Source organism: Ptiloglossa arizonensis, chromosome 1 (assembly GCF_051014685.1).
Source record: "Ptiloglossa arizonensis isolate GNS036 chromosome 1, iyPtiAriz1_principal, whole genome shotgun sequence".
NCBI classification, from domain to species: Eukaryota; Metazoa; Arthropoda; class Insecta; order Hymenoptera; family Colletidae; genus Ptiloglossa; species Ptiloglossa arizonensis.
Genome location: NC_135048.1, coordinates 7,852,131 through 7,880,105, shown reverse-complemented (window position 1 = coordinate 7,880,105; position 27,975 = coordinate 7,852,131). Strand labels below are relative to the sequence as shown.

At 39.0% G+C, this 27,975-nt stretch overlaps 3 protein-coding genes across 5 annotated transcripts in view; 1 reads left to right on the top strand and 2 right to left on the bottom strand.

Annotated features, from left to right (window-relative positions):
- LOC143143249 (uncharacterized) overlaps positions 1-21,246 on the bottom strand; it is a 39,256-nt gene extending 18,010 nt beyond the window's left edge. Inside the window, exons 1-3 of one of the 3 annotated variants that reach the window (XM_076304318.1) lie at positions 21,074-21,246; positions 19,812-20,070; positions 18,751-19,068 (exon numbers count right to left, since the gene is read on the bottom strand). In XM_076304318.1, the coding sequence (XP_076160433.1) occupies positions 18,751-18,848 (98 nt within the window). In that variant the 5' untranslated portion in view covers positions 18,849-19,068; positions 19,812-20,070; positions 21,074-21,246. The remainder of the gene's footprint in view (positions 1-18,750; positions 19,069-19,811; positions 20,071-21,073) is intronic. The other 2 variants (XM_076304308.1, XM_076304325.1) reach the window with 2 other exon arrangements.
- Positions 754-27,555, top strand: LOC143143243 (TWiK family of potassium channels protein 18). The gene is made up of 9 exons (XM_076304295.1): positions 754-2,012; positions 3,759-4,221; positions 4,710-4,881; positions 20,985-21,141; positions 22,257-22,335; positions 22,577-22,755; positions 23,373-23,557; positions 26,106-26,255; positions 27,142-27,555. The coding sequence occupies exons 2-8, from the start codon at positions 3,913-3,915 to the stop codon at positions 26,210-26,212; spliced, it is 1,188 nt and encodes a 395-aa protein (XP_076160410.1). The 5' UTR covers positions 754-2,012; positions 3,759-3,912; the 3' UTR covers positions 26,213-26,255; positions 27,142-27,555.
- LOC143143273 (uncharacterized) lies at positions 22,678-27,975 on the bottom strand. Its single transcript, XM_076304347.1, has 3 exons — positions 27,664-27,975; positions 27,458-27,530; positions 22,678-23,634 (listed from the first exon to the last, which is right to left on the bottom strand). The coding sequence occupies exons 1-3, from the start codon at positions 27,863-27,865 to the stop codon at positions 23,598-23,600; spliced, it is 312 nt and encodes a 103-aa protein (XP_076160462.1). The 5' UTR covers positions 27,866-27,975; the 3' UTR covers positions 22,678-23,597.

Here is a 27,975-nt window from a genome sequence, read left to right as displayed (position 1 = left end):
TATTCTCAAAGGTGGTCAAACTTAATTGGTCATCCTCACAGAGGCTATCCTATGAGTATCAGTTATCCTTCTTCATATATATATGTGCAATGATATTTCCTATACCAGTCACAAGGGATCACTTCTTACTTCCGTGTATTCTCAAAGGTGGTCAAACTTAATTGGTCATCCTCACAGAGGCTATCCTATGAGTATCAGTTATCCTTCTTCATATATATATATGTGCAATGATATTTCCTATACCAGTCACAAGGGATCACTTCTTACTTCCGTGTATTCTCAAAGATGGTCAAACTTAATTGGCCATCCTCACAGAGGCTATCCTCACAGTATCAGTTAACCACTTGCACTATATTGCGCGTCACCATCCATCATACCTCTTGACTACTCCTTTCGTAACATTTATCCGACCGTATTATCCCTATCGAAACCATTCTTCTCAACATCCCCATGAAAATCGTTTTAAAATGATTGTTCGACCACTAGGATTCGATACACAAGTGGGTCTCATAATTTCTCGTCCAGACGGGTCAAAGACACCGCACGACCCGCAGGAGTCTCTGGTTCGACACGTGATCTATTTCCAAGACGGTTTGTGGCCGTCTTCCTGGACGATTCCCGCGTCTACCGGGTGTCCAGGAAGTCGGAACCCGGTCAGGGACGGGCAGCTTGAATCCGGTTATTTTTAGCGCCGCGCTATTTTCAGTGTATCGAACGAAGTGGCACGGAATCAGTGCACGAGGGAGTCTCGTGGAAGCGGCTCGTTCGCACGCAATTATCCGTAGCGATCGCGGACAGCCTCACTCTATCTCACTCTCCGAGAAAATAATCGAAAGACTCCGATACGTGGAAGTTTGCAGTGTCCCGTGATCAAAATCGTCCCGTCAGATATCGGTGAAATTGGTTAAAACCCTTTGCACTCGAAGGCTTCTTCGCAACCAGAAACCGACGCCACGAGAAAATCCTTTAAGTCGTAAAATGAATCCGGAACTATTTTATTATACTTCGCATAGACGCGTTCGCGTTCCACGAGAACGTGATACTTCAATTGCAATTTGAATTCCAAACCGCGAAGTTATCCCGGATTGGAAACAGTGCACCGAATTAGGTGGCGAACGAGGATCTCCTCTCGAGTCCAAAGGGTTAAACGGATCTCCAAGTAGTTTCTAAATTGTCTAGAAACGATACTCGATGGACGATCGAAACTCGAACGGTACCCGGTAGAAGGATTCATGGTGTCACCACCGCAACCGTTCTCGGTTTCGAGTTATTTCTGTAGTTGCCGAATCTTGTGCCATTGAATCGCGCGAGTGCCGGAGCACGCATGGACAAACGTCCGCGAAAGTGTCGGATGACAGGGGGAAGATGATCTACAAGAAGAAACGCAGACGTGTCTCGTGGAGGATGGAGCGTGCAGCACACGCCAACACGTGGCGAGTTGTCGCGATAGTGCGTTCAACATTGGCGTAGACATAGACGCGTCTATGTTTAGATCGACCGAGAGCCACGAGGGAAATCTTAACGGCGAAGTTTGTTCGGGAACGTGTCGCGAGGCATGCGGTGGGATGAGTTTCAGATTCTCTCATTTCGAGGATCGGACGTTTGAGTACCAGTTGTTCGAGGACGGACTGGACGATAAAGTTCGAACACGGTTTTGACTCTCAATGGAATTTTTCGTTCTTCGAGCGGATCGTAAACGGTTGCACAATAGGTTAGGTTAAACGCGTTCCCGATTCACCGCGGGCCGCGACGAAGTCGATAGCAGACCCTCGGACGATGTAATTCAGGGAGTCGGAAAGGATACGACGTTTTCCATTAAATTTTCTGTTGCGTCGGGTCACCCGATCGCGTATAATCCGGGTTCCCCCCTTTTTAGCATTCTACCGTGTCTCTCTATCGACTTGTCTGCGAAAGGGTCGCAGAGGTCGCGGCCCTACGACGTCCGTCTTATCTAGGAGAAGACTATAGATTGTCCTCGAGACGGGGGATTTATCGGTCTCGAATTACACCAGGTAAGGTTCTTCGAACAGAGAGATTCCGGTATACCTGGTGGGAGTGTGTGTAACGGGTCTGTTTTTTCTTTTATGACTCTACCGAAATACTTTCGCGAAACTGCACCGGTGAGCTTTAACCCCTCGACGCGGATCTTTGTATCTTTTACAGCGTCTTGCGTTTCTCGCGAGACGGATACGCTATCGGTACGTCTACGGAGTGTCGAAACAATTTTCGAGCAAATTTATACAACGCATCGACAACGTCGAGGGGACGAATCAATTTTTTACGAATACACGATCGAAGATACGATTTCGGTATAGAAGGAATCGCGTGATTCTTTCCCAAAGCGAAATCTTTCGTAACTTTTCAATCAATTTCGTCAACTTTTTTTACCCGTTTGACCGTTTTAATGCGCTGCATATATATATATTAGGTTGTTCGGAAAATCGTTTCGTTTTCCAAAATGGAGAATGTTGTTTATACGCTCTAAAAAAATCCTATTTCATTCTCACCAAAAAAAGAAAAAACGAAATGACTTTCCGAACAACCCAGTAATATATATATATTTGTTTGCGAACTTTTTCAACACCCCGTGTACGGCGACGTGAATTTTTAATTTTCAGAATAGACGTTACGTCGATCCGAGCGAGGTAACTAAATACAATTTTCTCTTCCAATGAAAAAAGGAAAACGAACCCTGCGATAAACGCTCATTGTTTATACGCTTATTTTCGACGTTACATCGGTAGCATTCGTATTTCACGGGATTTTATTCCAACACGAAGTAATAACCGTAATGCTGGCAGCGGTTCGCGTTACCTTTGCAGTGCGGGTCTAGACCCGGTGCCATTCGTGGAGTTGAGCCGGTGGTACATACGAAAATTTCACGCGCCTTAAATTTTCATCGCGAGCCTCGCGCATCCCCCCCATTGGACCGCTAGGAATCCATTTGTCACGCATGAAACTTTGAAGTTACAGTTCTTCCCGCGAGTCCTGCAACGTTTGTCTTTACGATCGTGTACGTTAACCCGGTGAACCGAGCTGCAGGTGATTTTACAATTGGTCGCTCTCCTCGGTAGAATCCACGTACCCGAACCTCTTCCAACCCCTTTCTTGCTCATCCATTGGGCCCCATTGGACCACCTTCGCGAGTAACAATCCGTTGTTAAAGGGTGGTTAACTTACATCGCGCGTAAATAAGAAGAGTAAATCCAAATTTAGGGAGTGTGGGAGGATTCCAACGCGTGGGTCAGTTATGACCCGTGAAAAGGGTAACAATCCGTTGTTAAAGGGCGATTAACTTACACCGCGCGTAAATAAGAAGAGTAAGTCGAAATTTAGGAAGTGTGGGAGGATTCCAATGCGTGGGTCAGCTATGACCCGTGAAAAGGTTTCCATTTGACTCGATATTTTCACCGGCCCAAGATATAATATCATGAAATTTTGTACATTGTGGAATGGTGCGTGGGTCACAAGCGACCCACGCCGAATGTTACGTTTCATTAATATATTCACTATCTCGATGTTCAGTGGTTTAGTATATTTATAGAGTAATTTTCAATACGGTTCCTGGTACGCGAGTCATTCGTGATTACGTGCAAGATACGATTTGTACTATTCGTAGTACAAATCGAACGTTAAATGAATTCCTCGGTAATTGAAAAATTGCAAAACTTGCGCGCTCGTATCATCGCTCCCACGGAGGGACGAAACTCGAGAAATGTATCGTGGAAGACCTCGAATACGTTTCTTGATAATTTTAGGGCGTAAAATTGGGCATTCGCGAGGAACGAGGATGGCCATGTATCGTGGAAGAACATTTTTGAATATTAAGAGAGAGGCGAGAGCGAAGGAGGCGACGTAGAAGATCGAGGAAGAGTGCAACGTATCATCGAGAACTCGAATGGTGGACGAAAGATGGAAGGGGATCGACCACCTTATTCGTCTTCGAGCAGAAACTGGCAGCGTGGAAGTTATCGCGGCCGAACCGGAAGAAGAAGAAAACGAAAACGGAAGCCGTGGGGCGAGAGGATAGCTGACTGGACCAGGACCCTGATAGCCTTTCTCTTCAGCAACGTCGGTATAGTGTGTCTGGTGGTCGGATATACCATAGCCGGCGCTTTCCTCTTCACCCACATCGAGGGCAGAAACAGCCTGGACGTTGCCGGAGACGTGATCAGGCTGAGAAACATGACAGCTGCTACCCTCTGGGAGCTCACTTCCAAGGTAACGAGTTTCTTCTTTCTCGTGCTACCCTCCGCCGTATTTCCTGACCTTTTTTCCTTTCGTCATAAAGCGATTTTCATCTCCTCGTTTGCCAACTCGAGGCTCACGGAAACGAAGACTGCGGTAATTTACTTCGTCCAGTGATCTTCTTAAAGGATTAACGGCAAAGACTGAAATTCACGACCAAGAGAACTTAAATCCAACTCGATTGGCACTCGCGGAGTTAGGTAGCGATGCAATCATTGGCTCGGATGAAATAAAAATTGACATCCGTACGGGGGGGACAATTTTTTATTAAATTTACCCCCGAAGTACGTTTCGTTTTACCTTGATCTTCTTCTCGAGGATCGTGGTGTCAAGTGTTACGTCGCGAATTAATGAACTTTTACGCTTTTTAACGTTACGCGCAAAGTGACGTTCCTCGTACCTAATTTTCGCCGGAACCGATGGTATCGCTAGCGTTCACGTTCGTCCATCTCTTTGCTCAGGAGAACGTGTTCTCTGAGAGGATTTGGAAGGCGAAAGTGCGAGCAATCCTCGAGAACTATCAGAGGAAAATGGTAACGGCTATAAAGAACGGCTACGACGGTGTGGATGAAAACAAGAGATGGAGCTTCGCCGGAGCGTTCCTCTACTCCCTCACGGTAATCACCACGATCGGTGAGTTTGCCTCCCTTTTGTTCCGTACCTTTCTGTCAATGTCCCAGGAGTAACTCGAACAGTCCCAAAGTGTCATATCTCCAGCATTTTTTCTTTTTTTTTTTTTTCATCGTTTCTCTTTCCCCACGATTCAATTGCAAGAGAGAATTTCGTACAAAAAGAAAATGAAGATAAATGTAACCGTGATAAATGTGCTAGGTTGTGTCTGAAACTGCACCGTACCAGGGAGTTTTATGGGCATTCGGTAGCTCGCGACTGACTGTGTATCGACATCGTCACTGAACCTTTGTTAAATGAAATATAAATCTCGCACAGAGTTGGGTAAATTTCTTTTTTAAATCAGAAGTAACTCTAAATGAATTTAAACTTTAACCAAATGAACTCTCAGTGTATCGAAGTGAGGTTAGGTTTGTGCACGATTAGGAGGCGAATTGGCCAATCGGAGTTGACCCTTTGCGTACATAATTTTAAAACGAGTATCTAATGTAACTATCTAATAGTCAAAATGATTCTTGTTTTAAAATTAAGTACGCAAAGAGTCAATTCCAATTGGCCAATCTGTCTTTTAATCAGGCCCAAATCTAACCTCACTTTGTTGATTCGCCGAGAGTTTATTCGGTTCAAGTTTAAATTCACTTGAAGTTCATTGATTAATTTTTGTTTATGTTCTTGAAAGTTTTACGATAAAATAGTTTCGTTATCACGCGATAAACTCCGATTAGAAATCCTTTTTTTAAAGATCTGGAAAATTATAAAATTTTACATAATATTGTAGAACGAAATTATCGCCTTCGGGACATAAACAATACCTTATCCACGAAGACTCTAAACAGGTATAAAGACAATATCGACGATAAGTCATTTTCCATGAAAAAATATTGTTCAAAGATGAACTATACCTAGAATGAAAATCATAAACAAGTAACACAAATACAATAAATGAAACTCGAGGCCCTCTAGCGTGCATCCTGTTAACGCGAAGCTCTTTAACAAAACAAGGATGAAATGCTGACGGTAGCCATTTTTTTCAACCTGAAATACGCTATTCGGTAGCAATTTATCCAACTTGAGATCTTCTAAGTAGACTGAATAATATTTAAGATTATAATATTTAAGATTATAATCTAAGATACAAATAATATTTAAGATTATAATCTAAGATACAAATAATATTTAAGATTATAATCTAAGATACAAATAATATTTAAGATTATAATCTAAGATACAAATAATATTTAAGATTATAATCTAAGATACAAATAATATTTAAGATTGCAATCTAAGATACAAATAATATTTAAGATTATAATCTAAGATACAAATAATATTTAAGATTGTAATCTAAGATACAAATAATATTTAAGATTATAATCTAAGATACAAATAATATTTAAGATTATAATCTTTAAGATTATAACGCTTCGGAGTATGAATTTTCGAACCAGTGATTCCCGTACTTCTCGAATTGCATTTCAAGCTCGATACTGTGTAAGTTAAAAGCGGGGCACGCGGAGGAGGCCATCGTGGATACTTTGGACGTCGAAAGGAGCGAGGGAAATCGCTGGCGATAACGAAGAAATCTCGAAATTTAATCACGGCGGGCCGACAGTTTCGCATTTCCCCCGATATCGAATCGCCGTGAAGCCGGCCCTGTATCGGGGGCTGGAAAATTACTTTCGCGCACGGACGACAACCGACAAACTGCGAATCATACGCGAGGGAGTTTGTTAGGCCGGAAATTAATTAACGGTCAGTCCGAGACTGCCGATCGGTCGACTTCTTGAGATTAACGAAGCCACTTCGTAGAACGTTGATCTTAATCGATCTTTCGATTGACACTGTGTATCGGTTGCCGATTAATTAATCCACTCCCCCCATCGAACAATTTTCGTTATCGGGGATCGAAACGGTACGGGGAAAATACTGATAAAGTACTGGTATTTTTTTTTTTTTATAAAATTGTGCTCGCTGATAAGCAAACCTAATAAATTCTAGCCACGTTAAACCTGTTAAAAATATTAGTACAGTAGAATCGTAAACAACGGGGAAGTAATTAAAATGTACATATATTATACGATATCGTATGTGAATTAAAAAAATTGATACGTACGAGTGTCAGAGATTGTCATGGTACTTTTAACAGATCACGTGGTGATTACCTTTAGATTTCGTACATTAGATCTTGAGAACGAATTATGAGATTAAATGATCGAATAGAATTTGACTATTCAGGTGTCAGGTAAACAATGCGATTTATACAAATATTTCATTCAGTTTGCAACAAATTTGTGTCTCGAGTGGCCTTGCTTCCCAGAGTTTGCTCATTAACTATGTTACATTGAATCAGTTTGAAACATATCGTACTAAATTTTCAATAATAAGAAATTTGATAATTTCAATGCATTTGTAAAATACAATAAATATAGACAGAATGTTACAGCAATATATCGTACCGAATATACTTTCATAAATTAAAAAAAAAAGGCTGAGAGAATATGACTCGTTTGTAAAATATGTGCAAAATGAATTCACAGCCTTTTGTTATAATTTATAACACGAAAGTTAAAATTAAAGTTAATTGTGCTAGTGTAACTGTTACGCAATTTAAGAATGTATTGAAAAATACAAGGAAGCGAATAATAGAACGTTTAAACGTTTATGGTGGATCGAGTACACGTATGTTGGTAATAAAGTAATATCCTAACATCGAATATGAAAAATCTTGTAAAGTATTGTTTTACATGTAATAATGTTTCATTATGTTCTACTAATGTTCTACTGGGTATGTCAATATGGAGATAGGCAGCTGTTAGTTGTCGATGAGGCAACTAACGAGTTGTTTGGCAGTTGCTCTCGAGATTTCATATCGTGGTGTAGCCAAGTATTATAATTTATGTCGTTTAGTTACAGTACTATATTTTCAATGGTCACGTCTTATCTCTTTTACATGCAGAGTAATAAGAAAATTTGATTTATATATAAAAAAAAAACGCACAATTCAGTTTAAGAAAACAAGTGCATATTGCACATGCACTGTTGCATCATGAAAACTTATTATATCATCTAAAGATGGTTTCACATGGGGAACTCAATTTTTTCCTCTATGAACTGTTTGTATCTTAGCTGAGAGGAGAACTACAATTTGTCTCAATTTCTAGAATCCCTCTGTATATCAGTTTGTATTCACAACTGGTATATTCATCTCTTCTATCATATTTCGTTCATTTATTCGAATCATATTGTCTACAACTCTGAAATAAGTGAATCACTGCATAATAGTGAAATTAAAACTATATTCCGTCGCGATCTCGTCAAATACACGATGACGAATATTAATAGGTTTTCAATTTAATTCCCAATTAAGATTTACCCAACGTTAAATGTAAGAAACAAGCTGCTATTGGTTCGCGCTAAATGCCCTTGAGAAACGCGGTCAATAACGTTGAATCGGAAATTAATTGACTCATATTTCCAGCGACCTCGGGAGATCATCGAGCAAAGGTCGCTATCGAAATACGTCGATTTTGTTCTATCAATAACATTCTCTATATTTGGACGACAGTGACAGTACTGAACCAGATAAATCTGTCCCTGAAAAAATATTTCTCGTCCAATCTATTTCCAATCTGTTACAAGAGGTTTTGTGTTGCGTGTTACTTTACGCAAAAAAAAAAAAAATTAAAATTTATACAGAGCGATAAAATGTCTACTGTAGAGGTAGTACAAACTACCCTTCACCTTAATAGAAATTATTCTTCGACTCTCTCAATTTAATAAATATTACATTACATGCCTCAGACGGTTGCAATCCGTTACGTGAGGTTTGCATTACGTATTAATTTACAGGAATATGTAAAGCAATAAAGTATTGCTTAAAATTTCTTCCCTATGTGTAGTATAGACTCTCTCGACCCTGGTAAAAATGAATGTTGGTTCCAACGGGTCTCACGTGCGAAGAATTTCTCTTTGTAGTAGATATCATGTCCAAAAGGTTTGCAGTCTGTTACAAGAGGTTTGCGTTACGTATTAATTTACAGGAATATGCAAAGCAATAAAGTATTGCTTAAAATTTCTTCCCTATGTGTAATATAAATTCTCTCGACCCTGATAAAAATTAATGTTGATTCCAACGGGTCTCACGTGCGAAGAATTTCTCTTTGTAGTAGATATCATGTCCAAAAGGTTTGCAGTCTGTTACAAGAGGTTTGCGTTACGTATTAATTTACAGGAATATGTAAAGCAATAAAGTATTGCTTAAAATTTCTTCCCTATGTGTAGTATAGACTCTCTCGACCCTGGTAAAAATGAATGTTGATTCCAACGGGTCTCACGTGCGAAGAATTTCTCTGTGTAGTAGATATCATGTCCAAAAGGTTTGCAGTCTGTTACAAGAAGTTTGCGTTACGTATTAATTTACAGGAATATGCAAAGCAATAAAGTATTGCTTAAAATTTCTTCCCTATGTGTAGTATAGACTCTCTGGACCCAGGTAAAAATTAATGTTGGTTCCAACAGGTCTCACGTGCGAAGAATTTCTCTTTGTAGTAGATATCATGTCCAAAAGGTTTGCAGTCTGTTAGAAGAGGTTTGCGTTACGCGTTAATTTACTCTGAAAAAATTCAAACGAACACAAAACGATGAAATATCTCATAATAATTTTATCCACGTAAAAATTGATGTGCGACCCATTGAATCGGAACTAGGTTCTCCCTCTTACGTATTTTAGTAGATGTCACATGCTCCAAAGGTTTGCAATCTAAGTTTGCTTTTGGAACGACCTCTCCCTGTTCCCTCAAATGTTTGTGTTGACGTTTGATTTACAGGTTTGACACGGTCGCTGATCCTGATCTTGGAATATTTTTACCGAGAACCCGTCCCTTGCCAGCGGTTCGGCCAGAATAATATCATGACGTAACTTTTCGGGCTTAGCGTGCATTCTGTGTACCCAAATGATCGAACGTTGCGCAATTTGTATAACGAGTAACAAACTCGTAAGTAAACTCGGGCAAAATCTCTCGTGTAAACCAGTCTGCGTCGTTATCGATTCGAACCTTCGAATTGGACCAACAATGGTCCAAGCTTTACTCGCTTTTCAGACTAATTAACGCGGTGTTAATCGACAGAGTTACATTCGATTGAGCTCCGAGATATATTTGGTTTCATTTTTTCTCTTTCATGTGCATCGTTAAGCAATTGGAGCAAACATTTATTTTTAAAAAATGGTCAGGATATGTGTACACAAAATTGATTTCACTGTTTCGATTCAATGTTCGTTTCGAGAATAGATTTTTCAAAATTTCCCGCATTTTTCACTCTTTCGTTTGATTTCTTTTATTAACTCGCGTTAATTCGCTTTCGATTGCACGTGTCCGTTATTTTTCTATTTGTTCAATTACGTCTTACACTTCTTGTACAATTTCTTTATTTACATACCCCTAGGTACGATGCAACTTAAAGTTTGTATAAAATAAATCATGCTCGATCGGACGAAAAACTTCATTGTTGCGAGCAACAAATTGACCGTCACTGCTTTAGCGCATATGCGACTTTATGGACAAGTTTTTTCTCGTCATTTGTAATGTCTCATCGCCTTGGATAAAAATAAATAGTGGACCTCCTTTATTTCGTCTTCAAAACTACATATTCCGAATTGATCATTTTTAAAACAAATGTACTTTATTCGTTCATTCCCAAAATTCTTCTCTATCGAATTCTGCCATAAAACACTGAACATTTCATTGAGGAAAATGAAATTACACATACATGTTATAAAATGTATTAATACAAAAATATTAATTTTTTATTCGAAGATATTTCGATTGGTAATTCAAGCGTGCATCTAATATCGTTTGTGACTAAATAAATTCTTTACGCGATAAAATTAATATTTAAAGATTGTAACACGCCAATATTCGAGACGTTGTAGTATGTTTGATACGACAATTGAACCTAAGTCTGTACAATATACAATGTCGTAAAACATTGATACACAGATTCGATAGAAAAACATCGGACACATAAATTTTCTACTATTCTGTGACAGACCAGGTGTTGATCGAGAACGTTAAAATTGATTTCATTGTCCAAACAACTGGTTTATTCAAAGTCGATATTAAAATGCATACTTGAATAACCGATAAAGATGTTTTAAATTTTCAATCGAGCAACTGACACGTTGATAAAAATTTGTCATGTTTGAAAGCATCGTCGAAACAAATCCCAGCTCAATCGCCAACACCATCGAAGATTGCTTCGACCGTGCGGTCACGGTTCAGAATGATCGCACACCAGGGGTTAGGGTAGCTCTCCCTCGCGGCCCGAATTTTCATTCTCAGCAACGCGGAAAGCTGAATAAAAATTCCATTGTACTTTTTCACCTGACCGTCGCTCGATATTTCTTTTTTAGACAAAGGCTCGCGCCGCGGCGCACGGAGATAGAGGGAATTAACGACGCGAACTTTTGGCGCGTTAGAGGGGTTGCCAGCGACCGTTTAATTAATTCCAGGGGTCTCTCGTGCCCTCCCCCTCCCCCTTCCTCGTCCCGTCCGCACGGCTCGCTCTCTCTCCCATCTCGTTCGAGACGAGACCCTACTATCCACTTTATCTCGACCGTGATTACAGGCCAGCAGCATCAGCCTAAAAGGGTCGGCTAGTCGACAGCTAGATCGATTCGCGGGCCGACCCTTGCGACTCGCCCACGATAACCGCTTGGGACGCGTCAAAATTCGGGGCTACGCGAGTCTTCCCTCGACCAGGGACCGAAAACCTTGCGGTTGCCTGGATTTTTGAAAAAATTCTTCTGGCAGAAATTTTCTTATGCATCCCTGTCGTTCTTCGGGGATAATAAGAACTTACGATAATAAGTACTTACGAGAATAATACTAGGTTGTTCAATAAGATTATTGAACAGCACTACATTGAACAGTACTAACTTATTGAAGAGTACTACATTGAACAGTACTAACTTATTGAACAGTACTACATTGAACAGTACTAACTTATTGAACAGTACTACATTGAACAGTACTAACTTATTGAACAGTACTACATTGAACAGTACTAACTTATTGAACAGTACTACATTGAACAGTACTAACTTATTGAACAGTACTACGTTGAACAGTAGTACCTTATTGAAGAGTACTACGTTGAACAGTATTAACTTATTGAACAGTATAGTACTAGATTCATCAATAAGTTTCGTCCTTCAATAGAAGTTATTGAACAGTATAGTACTAGATTTTTTAATATTTGGAGCAGTACTAACTTATTGAACAGTACTACATTGAACAGTACTAACTTATTGAACAGTACTACATTGAATAGTACTAACTTATTGAACAGTACTATATGGAATAGTACTAACTTATTGAACAGTACTACATTGAACAGTACTAACTTATTGAAGAGTACTACACTGAACAGTACTAACTTATTGAAGAATACTACATTGAACAGTACTAACTTATTGAAGAGTACTACATTGAACAGTACTAACTTATTGAACAGTGCTACATTGAACAGTACTAACTTATTGAACAATATAGTAATAGGTTGCTCGATAAGTTTTATCGAATGACAAAACTTATTGAACAACCTATTAAGAACCCTGCTCCAAAGGTAAAATTATTATTCGAGAATGATAAAATAAGTTCGTGTAAACATATGTACTGGTGAATCTTGCTCGAGAGTTAGTCTTGCGGTGCAATGACTCGTTCGATAAATCACCTAATGCAACTAACTCCAGTCGACTGTTTACAAACAGTGCTCGGTATCTTACGACCTTGATGATCATTCAGTAAATACAATCTCGTAAGATTCTATGAGTCGTATCAGTTTTGATAAAACTGTTACGTTTCAGAACTCTGTAAAGTACATCGCGTTTGAAATCGCAATACCAAGTTATCAAATGTATGGCCAAATGAGACATATAAATCAATTGGATTTTTACATGTGTGAAATTTAAATTAAATTCAGGCAATCCGAGTAACACGTGTCGAAAGGATAAGATCGATGACAAGGTGTTCACAGGAAAAAAACTGCTTTTAGCTCGAAAATATATGTCACAAATCACGAAAGAAAGAAGATAGATAAGGGAAAGAGAAGGAAAAAGTCTATTGAAAATTATTCATCTTGATTAGATCGATAAAATTATCATAAATGTAACGGATAATTGTCCTCGCTAAAGATCTCAATTATTTATTATCGTTGCAATTAATTATTATCATGAATTTCTTAAAATTATTATCTATCGTGGTTTTTTCATTCACTTTCCCTTCTCACTCTTCTTCTTTCTTTCCTCTTTCTTTTGATCACTTCTCGATGTTAGATCAGTTTCCACTAACATTTTTAGATTATATTTTCGTGATCTTTGCGACATACTCTCGAGTTATGCGTGCAAAAAAATCATCACTACCTCGGCATCGACCGAACAGTGTTTCCACTGAAGTGAAATATTGTTTCGAACACCCCTTGCAAAAGTAAACGATACGAACTTATTTAATCGTTCTTAAGTGCTAATCTGTCCCTGTAGCTAACCCCACGAACTACACAGACGTTTCGTATAGATACAGACAATCTCTCCTACCACCGACTGTGGAAGGTTAATGGTGAATTATCCCGCTCGCTTCGTAACTTCTTTCACTTGACATTGTTCCAAATGATTCAGTTCCTGTCATCTGCCGTTATTTGCTTCGAATTAACACCGATGGAACGGCGCAGTCGTCACCTAGCTCTGTATAACGTAAACATCAGTACCAGGATAACGATGGTACTTGGAATTTTAAACGGTACTAGAACCCTATCCAGAATCACATTCTGCTCGTCCCAGCAATTGAAATTGAGTTTGATCTCAGTCCTCGTTTGCGAGTGACGTGCTCACAATTCAAGAATAGAACGTAAGATTGAAACGAGACGTTCGAGTCCGGCTTCCTGGCGAGTTGAACTTCTTCGAGCTGTCGCGAAACGCATAAATCATTCGGAATCCCTGCGAGGTGGTAATCAGCGTCGCGTCATACACGCTGACGGATCGGGGACATTAGCGGGCAGAGTAACGCATTTGCCAAGGAATTATTGGCGATCAACCAAAAGTACGTGAACCGATATCCCTGGGTAGGCCGGGACAGCCTCGTTACACTACGGTCCGCAATTTCGCCGCGGGCCAATCAATTATCAAGATTAATCGCGGCACGCTCGATAATTCGCGGCTGGGCTGCTTTATTTGCTTGTAATTTATTAATAATCCTGGAAGACCAGCGCACTCGATTTCGAGCGGGTTCCTCGCGATCGGTTGTCCATTAATAACCTAACCCGTCGTTTTTCGAGCTTGCCCCCTCCCTGAACCATTAAGCTCCCTTCCCACTCGTTTCGACGCTATTCCCTTTTTTTTTTTTTTATTATTATACACTGATCAAATTGTTTCGAACGACGTGCCCTTTTCTCACGTTTCTGTTTTAATTGCGTGGATCAGTCGCTGGCCGATAAACGATCATTTCTTATTCTTCACGGTGTAGGGTGTCTTGGGCGATCGAGACGGATCTTAATAGGTTGCTCGATAAGTTTTGTCGTTCGATAAGAAATGAAGCTATTAGGTTCGTTAAATATAATTTTACTTTTTTAAAGAAGGTACTATTGTTTGATAAACATGTGTGAAATTTCGTGTAGATCTATCCACTTGTATATTTACAGTTGCTCAAAGTTGAAGTGTCATAGTATTTCCTTACAATGGAAAAGACGACAAAACTTATCGAACAACCTGGTATATTTACAGTTATTCAAAGTTGAAGTGTCGTAGTATTTTTTTACAATGGAAAAAACGACAAACTTGTTGAACAAGCTAGTATTCGTCATATCAATATTGTTCACAATATTCTCTTTTCTTTTGCATTTCTAACAATTTCAAGCCATCGACAATGCCACACCTTTCTCTGAATCGCCATTTTTATTTTGCTGCTCACTTCGTCGTTTTATTTTTCGAAAGATGGTACTACTGTATGTCGAACACGTGTGAAATTTCGACTCGTACATATATTTACAGTTGTTCAATGTTGAAGTGTTCTAGTATTTTTTTTGCAATAGAAAAAACGATAAAACTTATTGAACAACCTAGTATTTTCGTTCTGTTTGCATACGAAGGAAATAATAGGTTGCTCGATAAGTTTTGTCGTTCGATAAGAAATGAAGCTATTAGGTTCGTTGTTTTATTTTTATAAAGCTGGTACTACTGTTTGATGAACATGTGTGAAGTTTCATGTAGATCTATCGACTCGTTCGTATATTTTCAGTTATTCAAAGTTGAAGTGTAATAGTATTTTTTTACGATGGAAAAAACGACAAAACTTACTGAACAACCTAGTATTTTCGTTCTGTTTGCATACGAAGGAAATAATAGATTGTTCGATAAGTTTTGTCGTTCGATAAGAAATGGCGCTATTAGGTTCGTCGTTTTATTTTTATAAAGCTGGTACTACTGTTTGATGTACATACCTAAAGTTTCATGTAGATCTGTCATTCTTATATTTACATTTGTTCAAAATTGAAGTGTCACAGTATGTTTTTTGCAATAGAAAAAACGACAAAACTTATTCAACGACCTAGTATATCCAGTTTCGTGAATGATAAAAAAGATATAGAGGTGAAAATTGGGGTCCATCTTTCTACGATATTCCATTTCTTAATAATGCACATCGTAAAATTTCGAAATAAAAACTTCCTGTGCGAGAAACAATCAAAAACTCCTTTAGCATTTTATAATTTGAGACTTTGTTTTTCGAGATCTACGCCATTCGAATCGTGTGGTTCTGCAAAAACAGGCTGTATTGTTTCTAAAGTGAAAATGTAGATTTAAGCGACTCGACTTGAAGCTAGAGCTGTTCATTGTGAAACACTCGAGTAGCTCATGAGCTCGGTATCTCATGAGACCGATGAAATACCCGGACTGACGAGACAGGCGGAAATTTTGATTAAACAGTCGAGAGTATTTTGTTCATTTTCAATTGACATCGATAAGTAACGTCGGTAACGAGAAAAATAAACCGTAATAATATAATAAAATAAACGATAATATGTGCACGCTATAATTATGCTGAAATACATATTTTTCATTTTTTATCAATAATTTGTATTCATCTTAATTTTTTATTTGGAATTTAAAGAAATGTTATCATCGGTATTTATTGGTATCGTATGTTTGGTTCATATTTAATTACTTGGTTCATATGTAATATATAAAGCAATTAATTAAATAGAATGTAAATATTGATAATCGTTTAAAAATTAATATTTTTATTGTAACGACTAACCGTCAAAACTAAATTATATCTCTCTGACAATATTTCTCGCCTCTCTGAAAATAAAAGAAATGTAATTTGTGATACATGTAACATTACGTTATCTCATTAGTGTCGAGTCAAAGTATTTTACGAAATCCTTATGAGATACTTGGGTCAAAACAATAGCTCTACTCAGAGTTCGATTCATGCTTAGATAGATCCTAACACGTAAGGTAAAGCCACAGTTTTGTTATGCAGATTTACCGTCGAGCCTTCTCAATTATATTCTACATCACGTGTTACACGAGTAAGATTGCAACTTAAAATAATAGAAGTTACCTCTGGTTCTACAAATGTTCCCAAAGTGAGAATGTGGCTTTAGACAACTCGATTAGGAGCTCAACTCAAACTCGAACCACAAGCACAAGAACTGAAGCCAAAGTTCTGGTTTCGTAACACTTAACGCAGACTAACCGTCGAGCCTTCTCAATTACATTCTACATGGCGTGTTACACAAGTAAGATTGCAACTTAAAATAATAAAAGTTACCTCTAGTTCCACAAATGTTCCCAAAGTGAGAATGTGGCTTTAGACAACTCGATTAGGAGCTCAACTCAAACTCGAACCACAAGCACAAGAACTGAAGCCAAAGTTCTGGTTTCGTAACACTTAACGCAGACTAAACGTCGAGCCTTCTCAATTATGTTCTACATCACGTGTTACACGAGTAAGATTGCAACTTAAAATAATAAAAGTTACCTCTAGTTCCACAAATGTTCCCAAAGTGAGAATGTGGCTTTAGACAACTCGATTAGGAGCTCAACTCAAACTCGAACCACAAGCACAAGAACTGAAACCAAAGTTCTGGTTTCGTAACACTTAACGCAGACTAACCGTCGAGCCTTCTCAATTATGTTCTACATCACGTGTTACACGAGTAAGATTGCAACTTAAAATAATAAAAGTTACCTCTAGTTCCACAAATGTTCCCAAAGTGAGAATGTGGCTTTAGACAACTCGATTAGGAGCTCAACTCAAACTCGAACCACAAGCACAAGAACTGAAGCCAAAGTTCTGGTTTTGTAACACTTAACGCAGACTAACCATCGAGCCTTCTCAATTACATTCTACATGGCGTGTTACACAAGTAAGATTGCAACTTAAAATAATAAAAGTTACCTCTGGTTCTACAAATGTTCCCAAAGTGAGAATGTGGCTTTAGACAACTCGATTAGGAGCTCAACTCAAACTTGAACCACAAGCACAAGAACTGAAGCCAAAGTTCTGGTTTCGTAACACTTAACGCAGACTAACCGTCGAGCCTTCTCAATTATGTTCTACATCACGTGTTACACGAGTAAGATTGCAACTTAAAATAATAAAAGTTACCTCTAGTTCCACAAATGTTCCCAAAGTGAGAATGTGGCTTTAGACAATTCGATTAGGAGCTCAACTCAAACTCGAACCACAAGCACAAGAACTGAAGCCAAAGTTCTGGTTTCGTAACACTTAACGCAGACTAACCGTCGAACCTTCTCAATTATGTTCTACATCACGTGTTACACGAGTAAGATTGCAACTTAAAACAATAAAAGTTACCTCTGGTTCTACAAATGTTCCCGAAGTGAGAATGTGGCTTTAGACAACTCGATTAGGAGCTCAACTCAAACTCGAACCACAAGCACAAGAACTGAAGCCAAAGTTCTGGTTTCGTAACACTTAACGCAGACTAACCGTCGAGCCTTCTCAATTATGTTCTACATCACGTGTAACACGAGTAAGATTGCAACTTAAAATAATAAAAGTTACCTCTGTTTCTACAAATGTTCCTAAAGTGGACTACTACTGTTTGATGTACATATCTGAAGTTTCGTGCAGATCTGTCATTCTTATATTTCAATTTGTTCAAAATTCCAGTGTCACGGTATGTTTTTCCACAATGGAAAAAACGACGAAACTTATTGTACAACCTGCTACATAATTACACCGCTTCGTGTTACATTTACCCAACATCGAACCCCGTGGTCGAAAGTTCCAAAACCAATTTACCCGACCAATCGTCACGAAGCGACACACCGGGTGAATTCTAGCTCGCGTTGCTTTTCTCCACGCATCATTCGGAACTGAAAAATTCCTCTCGGTGAAAAACGACGTCGAATAAATCGTCGTCCCATGAAGCCGATAAATTATAATACGCCAGGGCGGACGGAAAATAATCCGAGCGCGGTTTTATTGGCGCGCGCGCCAGGACATCTATGCTTCCGTTCGCACGCACCGGCCGTTTCGCTCTGGTTTCTGACGCACGAATAGTTAACGAGAACTTGGCCAGAGACCGCGCTGAAAAAATCAGCCGAACGAAAACCCGGTCGCGGGTTTCGTCGTTTCATTAATTGCGACCACGGCCGCAAATGTTTAAAAATAACAAGGCTTGGGGGTGGGTGAGTGTGGGGGGGAGGGGGTCGTGATGCGGGGGTTAGAATGAAACTGTCGACCAAACGCGTCGTTTATTCAGCGAACCGGTGGATTTTTAATGCATCGACTGCTTCGAGCGAACTCAACGAAATTTATCCCGGATGTACACACACACATACACACGTACATACACAAACGGAAGAGCGTAGCTGGAAGTTCGTCGCCATTCGTCAGACATCTCTGGATAATTCCTGTTTTACGATGCCTCCCACCTCCCGCTGCCATTGTTCCGAATGAATTTCCAACGACCACTTCACCAATTCACACCTATGAAGTTTTCACGTTCGAATCTTCTCGATTGTTGCAACCGGAAGTATGCCTGGACCGATGAAAGAGATGCGATGGAAGTTCCAGCGATAACTCATCACTCGTAACTGTTACTGTCTTGAACACTTCTGGAGTACAGTGTTCGCTGTGAAATTCGATCGCTGTTGTCTTCCGGGTTCTGTGTATACAGGGTGTCCAAAATATCAGGGTTAAACTTATGCTACGCGTTGGTAAAGCCAAATAGCAAAAAAGAAGTTTTCATAGACTTAGGTTCGAAGGTTCTTTATTGGAAAGACGTAAGCGTTCAAAAATTTACTGGTAAATAATCGTTGTAAATAATCGTACGTGTATTAGATTTCTATGAACGATAGTTCAACAATTTTCCATGATTTATTCTTCTAAGGTTACAAAATGTGCGTTTTGTTTAAAAGAAACAAGGTGACCATGAAATCTCCACACGTTCGAACATAAAAATGATCTGTTACTTAAAAATTTGTTTCTCGGTGTTTATGTACAACGAGAATAGTATTTTAATTAAATTCTTTAGCCAGAGGTGATCCTTGTAACACCGCCGAGACTATAAAAAAGAAATTGTCGATAAAATGTGTTCGTGCTGGTGTCGTTAATTTACTTAATCGACTATAAGTTTCCATCGAGCGTTTCTCTGCGGACGATTTCCGACATTCGATACGGGACGATCGTGAAGATTGAAAATTCAAAAGTTTTTCCAATAACGTGTGAAATAATTTCCCCCGCGAAGGCAGGGTGAAGGGCGAGATTTTGTTCACTTTATTTCGTTGAATTATGAATCATATTTACTAGATCACGGATGGATAGAGACATAAATGCAGAAAGCTGGCTCGTTAAAATTGTTTACAGCTAGCTTTTGCTTCAACGAGTTCCCGCGATCTGCTCGTTTACCTTTTAAGCTGCTGGTGTCCAGATTGAAGGTTCCGGAGGGTCGATATGGCTCTTAACACCCTCGAGGGGTTCGTTCTCGATGGAACGAGACCGCGAGGCAAAACTGGAGATGTCGATCGATTTTTCTCTATTTCGAACGGGCGTCCCGAGAGTCCTTTTCAAGATGATCTCCATATTGAGCACGCCTTGGTAGCGATTTCGAGCGTTTCTTTCAAAGGAAAACCCGATCTTTTACAGTAACAACCCTTCCATGTAATAACTATATTGTAGAAAATCTTGCATAAACGTACGAAAGCAACGAACCTAACGAAATACATTAAAAGATGGTGCATAACTTAAAAACAAATTTCTAAAATCAAGAATACTTTCTTCATATCCAACCCTAAGATGCAATAATTATTTTGTAGAAAATCTTACCGAAACTTATGGAAGCAACGAACCTAACGAAATACATTAAAAGATGGTGCATAACTTAAAAACAAATTTCTAAAATCAAGAATACTTTCTTCATATCCAACCCTAAGATGCAATAATTATTTTGTAGAAAATCTTACCGAAACTTATGGAAGCAACGAATCTAACGAAATATATTAAAAGATGGTGCACTTCTTAACAATAGATTTCTAATAAATCAAGAATAGTTTCTTCATATTCAATCCTTCCATGCAATAATTATTTTGTAGAAAATCTTACCGAAACTTATGGAAGCAACGAATCTAATTAAATATATTAAAAGATGGTGCACATCTTAACAATAGATTTCTAATAAATCAAGAATAGTTTCTTCATATTCAACCCTTCTATGCAATAATTATTTTGTAGAAAATCTTACCGAAACTTGTGGAAGCAACGAATCTAATTAAATATATTAAAAGATGGTGCATATCTTAACAATAAATTTTTAATAAATCAAGAATAGTTTCTTCATATTCAATCCTTTCACGCAATAATTATTTTGTAAAAAATCTTGCAGAAACTTATGGAAGCAACAAACCTAACGAAATATATTAAAAGATGGTGCATATCTTAACAACAAATTTCTAATAAATCGAAAATACTTTCTTCGTATTCTCAGTCCTAACCTATATCTATCTTTGCACGAGTTGCATAATGCAGACATTATTATTGTTATCATTGGAAGATTGACTTAATCGAATCGTAATGGTTCCACAGGTTACGGAAACATTTGTCCGAAGACGAAGTGGGGCAAAGTGGTGACCATAGTGTACGCCATAATTGGCATGCCACTTTTCTTACTCTACCTCAGCAACATCGGCGACATTCTCGCGAAAAGCTTCAAATGGACTTATGCTCGCTGCTTTCTCTGCAGGTAAGCGTCCTTTTCTTATTTCGAACGACAATACAACCTCGACCAGGGACTCACTTTTCCTAGATCGTTACAGTAATGTTAGAACTCGAGCCATAATAGGTTCAATTTCTGTCCCGATCTCTGACGACGCACAACTGAGATTGAGGTTAGGTTTAAAAGCTGTACGCGATTCTACGCGATTAGATAACCACTCTGTTACAACGTATATAGATTCTTCTACTATAATAGAGTATTCTCGCCTTAAATGTGCGAGGATATCTCACGTTAAATGTGAAAATGTTTCCCACACTACGGAGAGTAGTGTAAATGTGTGTAATACGATTCGGAATCGAATATCCCTATGATACAAAACTAAGAAAAAGATAAAACTTTTTTATTCTTCGCTTTCCTTGCATCGAATGTTGTTTAGCATTTTCGTAATATTTTTCTGATTAAAATAAGACCAAACACGACATAATTTGAGTAATATTTATTTATCCGATAAACTCATAACTTATACATACTTCACAATTACTGTTAATAAATTACACAAACAGATTTTTAACCAAATTTAAAATAATGTTACGTCTGCCATGTATGTAACGTAACTTATGTTAGCACGATATTTTACGTGGAGATTTAGCTATTTTATTAGTTTATTTTATTAAAAAATTGAGTTTATTCGACGATCAAATAGAGAAAATGTTTTTCGATGCATCGATTCCTCGCGTGCACGTCATATCGTGAGATTGTTTCGAACTGTGGAATTCGTACGGCTCGCAATAAATGGGAGTGCAGACAAGAATATCGCGATAAATCTGAATATAAATAAGAGCATCGCGATAAATGTGGATGTAAACAAGAACATCATCATTGTCTCGCACAGATAGCGCCACCTACTTCGATTCTCAGTCCCTCTTCGTTCTCTGCCTGCTATCTTTTTCTACGTTTGAAGTGCGCGATAAATCGTAAAGAACGTTGTTCCCTTTCAATAAATGTGCCTCTTCGGTTCCGAGGAACGCACCTTCGAGACGAGTAACACTGTACGTTACATTGTGTAAAACATTATACCAATTGCAATCATAATCGTAAATACAACAATAATAACTCCAAAACAAAAATTTCCGTATGTCCAGATGTCGCAGAAAACCACGTGAATTGACGACGAGAGGCGTTCAACGCGATGGCGTCGATATTAGAAAAAATCATTGGCAAGTAAGTGTCTTTACGCAAAATGCTCCTCCAATAATTTTATATTTCGTTCTCGTGGAATTTTATCTCGAAATTGTTCATCGTAGACTTGCTTCGCACTCGAGGTTTCTGTAATCGTACGATCTTCGGTGTTACGTATTATTAACGCTCGAAATTTCAATCAAGTTAGACTCAAATGTCCAATAGCGATGTCTCGGTAATTGGGTTGTTCAGACGCAAGATTAAAAGAGGTAATCGTTGACAGTTGGTCAATATACACGGTCAGGAAACCGACGGGTCCAGCGTGGACGAGGAAGTCTCCTTGGAAAGCAGTGACGAGAAAAATGAGAGCGATGAAAACGACGAAGATGACGACGATAGTAGTAGCTATGATCCACAACGTGTCACTGTACCGCTGACACTCTGTGTCGCGATAATGGTCGGGTGAGTGTCGACGATAAATTTGTCAATATCGAATTAAAAATAGTCCAAGTGTGAAGTGAATATTAATGGGTATCACACCGATACGCGTGGAGTGTGGCTTTAATGTTTCGGCAACCAAGCGCATGTAATGCGAGACTCGCTCGCTGTTGCTCTGTCTCTCTCTCTCTCTCTCTCTCTCATTTTCGACGTCGGTCGGTTCATGCGTGACTGAATCTCATTTCGAGATAATAGTTTCTACCTACAATGCTTTTGAGCGAAGTAACGATTCAAATTCTGTCATTCGAAAGTTGTTTTATACCGTGTATCTTAATATTCGAATGTATCGATCGTGAAGACGTACCTAATAGTTCAACTACATTGAACAATAGTGTATTAGTATTTATTCTCTGTACAATAAAATCGATTACGTTTCAACACTGGTACGAAATTATTAGGTTGTTCGGAAAGTCATTTCCAAAATGGAGAATATATAATTTAATAAAATGTTTATACGCTCTAAAAGAAATCGTGTTTCATTTTCACTAAACAAAAACGAAATTACTTTTCGAACAACCTGATATTTAGTGCCCGTCGGGTACTACTGTTAAAAAAAATTTTAATTTCGAACAACTTTCCAGATACATTTGGGGCGGAGCTATCCTGTTCTCTGAGTGGGAGGAATGGAACATGCTGGACGGTTCTTACTTTTGCTTCGTCTCTTTATCGACCATAGGTTTCGGAGATATAGTCCCTGGCGACAAGATCTACGCGGCCCAGGGCTTCGATTTATCCTTTATCTTCTGTTCCATGTACCTGATGCTTGGTGAGTGTAGATCAGTCACGAGTCTTAGCAGTTTTCACGTTTAACGTTTCGATTTTGCGATCGACGCGCAACGTTTCCTGGAGAAGATAAACTTCGATACGATTTCGATATTATTATTAGGCTAGCAGCCGTCTGTGGTCGGTTGCACCTAACTTATTTGGCCGTTCAAGGTCAACAAACCACTTCTATACCCTTACTACGCTGTGTATCTATCCCATCATTCTCTCTCTTTTTGTTCTACCTCACGTTCAAACTTAAAGGATTTCTTAAAGGATAAATGGAGGTTATAAAACGATAAATATCGTAGAAATAGTGTACAAAATGACGGTCAGTTCATTTTGCTTCTACGATATTGTATGTCATTGTGCACGCGTTCTATTTCATAACCTAAATTTCGACAAAATCTCTCATACCGATTTAACGTCTACTGTATGACTCACGATACACGTTAAATTAACCAGTTTTCGGCAAGTTACAACCGTACAAATTTGAAAGAGAATTTATTCCCATTATTTTTCAACGAAACTGTATAATTCCTTCCTTTTAGATCCAAAGTGCGGTATAAAATCTGGAAGACGAACGGTTGGAATTATCCAATCACGAATCGGTTGTTTCAATGAAAATTTAGTTCACGTTGATGAAAAAGTTCCATTTATCGCGGAGGAACGATCGTTGGAGATTCTTTCCCGCGTCTCTTAGCGAGGAGACAATAAAATAATAGAACGATCAATATCGATAATTCTCAACGGGAAAGATTTAAAAACTGCTGGCGAACAGAGGTAGTGGAAGTTATCGTCGCGCAGGTGGTCTAGCCGTTCGGATGCGAAATTCGCGTCGTAATTGTTCCTTTGCTGGAGCGACAATCGGATTTCCAGAGGATAGGTGGGTGGAGGGGGAGAACACGATGTCGCGCGAACGGACTTAATCGCTTTAAAAGAGCTCAACAGCTTTAATTCGTCGAACGGGACTCTGTTATCCGCTTTGGATAGGCTGGTTTCGTGGCGCGAGCGTATTAAGTCGCTCGTCGTGTCCAATAGCCGACAAACCCCTTTTGTTTCGCCTGTCGCGCGAAATTGTTCGTAAAACAAAATCCTCGATCACCGATCCGCGCGTATCGATCGCGAGATACCGCTCAATTTGGTTCGCAAGTGAAACGGTCAGGACTAGTCAAAATTTCATCATACTTGAACTTTTTCTTCGGAGAATCATCGAACACCTCACTGTCGAACTTTGAACGTATGTTGAAAAATTGATATTCTGCCAAATCGAAAGAATTTGTTCAAGTTTAAATAATCGATTTCGTTGCAGAGATACATCGTCGCGAATAATGTATACGAAAAGACTTGAGCACTGTTCTGGTAATTTTCGACTGAGAAACGAAAGATCGTAACTACGAGGATCATCTGAATTGAAATAAATAATAGAGCCTCGACAATTGGAAACAATTATATTATTTAGAAAAGGAATATATGATTTTTTAATCATATATTCAGTGAAAAAAAAGCTTTCACAGGTAGTGAGTTGATTTTGATGCGGACGACGAGAAGTATTTACTTTGTACGTGTTTTAAATCAATCGGTTTATTGGTTTACACACCAAACGGTTTGCAAAATGTTATTGGAGCATATAGGGAGTTCGGTTCAAAGTTCCACAACACTGTCAATTTTTGTAATTTCGTCGTAATCGTTTCGGAATAATGCTGTTGAGGCTTGAATCTTTAAGAAAATGTAAAAAAGAAAAATCGATTTCTTTTACATCCAAACTAGGCAGACCCCTGAAGTGATTCGAACGCGTAGTCCTGGACTCCACTTAATGAAAGCGAGGGCCAAAGTGTCACGAAGCGTGTCAAGGGTCGCAAGATCGATTGCTTCTTAGCCTCCGTCGCTTTATACACTACGAGACAAAAGTTTGATAACGATGAGGTCCTCTCGAGATCTGCGTGGATTGGTAGACTCAATTTTGACTGGTTGTTTCACGTAACATCATCTTTTGATAACAAAGTGAGGTGCAAATCTTTTGAGTTGTCGATGTTCATAAAATTATCAAACTCCTACGGACAGTTAACGAGGACCTCCTCGGTTAGACATTCCTCTAGACACCTTCTCACAAAGTGTGTTTCCGGATATAAGGATAAACAGTTCCTCCTCCCAAAATCTTTCGACTTTGCCCAATAACATTTTTCAATGTCACCGATCATTTTGAAGATACAGTGAAACCTTGATAATTGTACAAGTCTTTTGTTTAGGACTATCGAGGTATCATCGTGTCTAGAAAATTAACGGAGAGGTTGAAGTCAGCTTGAATTCTGCTTGGTGTATTTTAAACGAAACGATTCGTCCCTAAGGTGGCTAACACGTTTCTCCACACCTGTTTTCTCTCGTCGACCATGTCAGAAATGCAACCCGAATTGCGTGTACTCGTCCTGTACACGTGTAAATCGTGTCTCCAAATAGAAACGGCAAAATAAACAGCGGAGAATCGAATTGCATCACACCAGTCGCTACCTCGCGACGAAAAGCATGAACACGATGTCACGGATGTGTTGCAGGTATGGCGTTGATCGCGATGTGCTTCAATCTGATGCAGGAGGAGGTGATAGCGAAGATGCGAGCATTCGTGCGTACCATTAAATATATATTCCGATGCGACAGGTGACCAAACCCCGTCTCAGCCACATTCTACACCTCCGCGACGTTCGGTGAGTCCAATCTTGTCACGTTTTATTCATGGAATATCTTGAAAATGTAATCGTACCGGGTTTACGTGTCGCGACGAAAAAGCGATCACCGTGCTACGACGAAATATACGACGACTGAATCTCGATTTAAACGACACAGCCTCGCGAAGAATGTCCTTCGACAGACCGAAAGGTACAATGTTGCTTCTGAACATTTTACGCGGGAAATTCATTATACGCGCGACGCGATTCGTCCAAGTTTACAGTCGCGGTGGATTTCTTTGCAATCGACCGCGCCAAACCGATGTGACTGGAGAATTCTCGCTTAATGCGATCGAAAATTTACACGAAGATTCTCTGCTCGAACGGAATAAAAAAACTGCTGTAGAGATAACCAAACATTATGTCGGATTCGCAATTTAAGCCAATTTTTTCTTCAAACCGACATAACTGCAAAACTATATACCTTGAATGTAATTTTCATTCGATTTAAGTTTTAATTGAAATCGATTCAGTGCGCATTACAGGTTTCTATAGTAAATATATTCTATAGTAAATAAAAAAACTGGTGTAGATATAACCAAACATCACGTCGGATTCGCAATTTAAGCCAATTTTTTCTTCAAACCGACATAACTGCAAAACTATATACCTTGAATCTAATTTTCATTCGACTTAAGTTTTAATTGAAATCGATTCAGTGCGCATTACAGGTTTCCGTCGTTACATTGCAATCTAACTCTGACTTTTAATCCGAATCTTTCGATTCGAAATACGTATCCCTTTTTTTTTTTTTTTTGAGGTTAGTAATGGAGAAGTCCATACGAAATCTTGTTAAATTTGAGAAAAATTAATGTAATTTCAACCACACTGTGCATCAAACTTAATACACATTTTCTCGTAAAAGATCTCGAAGAATCAAATGGGAAAAAAAAGTCAAAAGAAAAAATGAAAAACCGCACAGCGTCGACGTACGAGACAGGTCTTCCGTGAGAGCGCTGTCACTCGCAAAAGAGAGGACTTGTTTCTATCTGCGACGACTCGCGGAATAGATAAAGGGAGCAGAATGAGGATAGGGAGGTGAAAAATGAAGTCTTCTTTCGAGAGCAAATATAATAGGTCGGCAAAAATCTAGATCGACGGGTTTCGAACGACAACGCACACGGGACACGTTTGTGCAGACCTTTGGAGCGTTGCGCTTTCTTATTCGACAATATACATACCAGAATGAAAAAATACTTTGTGCGCCGTCTCCGAAACATCGTGTACCTCTTTTGATTCGTTTCTGTAATACAGCTACAATTACAAATAAATGAACAATTTACAATATCCTCTGTCTCTGTCTATAAATATCAAGAACCAAAAATAGAAAAAGCCTGTTACAATTTGTGAATGACATCACTCGTGATGCTGTGACGACAAAACCTACCTCTTCCCTCCCAAAAGAACGAAAAACGATTTAAAATCGATTTCGATCGCCGTCCGTTGGTTAACCAAGAAATTTCTTCCCTACAGTTTACAATTTGATACGTGATCTTTGTCGCGAGTTGAATGAAATCGAGTAATATTCCTTGGTCTTCGTATTCACCCCCTCGATGTATTTCGGTGTCCAGTTTCTCGGCAGTCTCCATTGAAAAATAAAATTTCTCTTCCTGTCGGCTTCTCCCTGGTCGTTACTACGGTAACTTTTTGACCTCCCTACGTGACACGTCGCGCGATGGCCAGGGAAAAAGAAGGTCGA

What these genes read in the sequence shown, in the direction of transcription:
- LOC143143243 (XM_076304295.1), top strand. Translation starts at nt 3,913, where the DNA reads ATGGAAGGGGATCGACCACCTTATTCGTCTTCGAGCAGAAACTGGCAG. An exon ending in TTAGAAAAAATCATTGGCAA is followed by an intron (nt 22,336 to 22,576) that starts GTAAGTGTCTTT and finishes AATCGTTGACAG; the next exon opens with TTGGTCAATATACACGGTCA. An exon ending in TGTGTCGCGATAATGGTCGG is followed by an intron (nt 22,756 to 23,372) that starts GTGAGTGTCGAC and finishes ACAACTTTCCAG; the next exon opens with ATACATTTGGGGCGGAGCTA.
- LOC143143273 (XM_076304347.1), bottom strand. Translation starts at nt 27,865, where the DNA reads ATGGAGACTGCCGAGAAACTGGACACCGAAATACATCGAGGGGGTGAA. An exon ending in GTTCTTTTGGGAGGGAAGAG is followed by an intron (nt 27,531 to 27,663) that starts GTAGGTTTTGTC and finishes TTGTAATTGTAG; the next exon opens with CTGTATTACAGAAACGAATC. An exon ending in CAAAGTATTTTTTCATTCTG is followed by an intron (nt 23,635 to 27,457) that starts GTATGTATATTG and finishes TATCTTCTCCAG; the next exon opens with GAAACGTTGCGCGTCGATCG.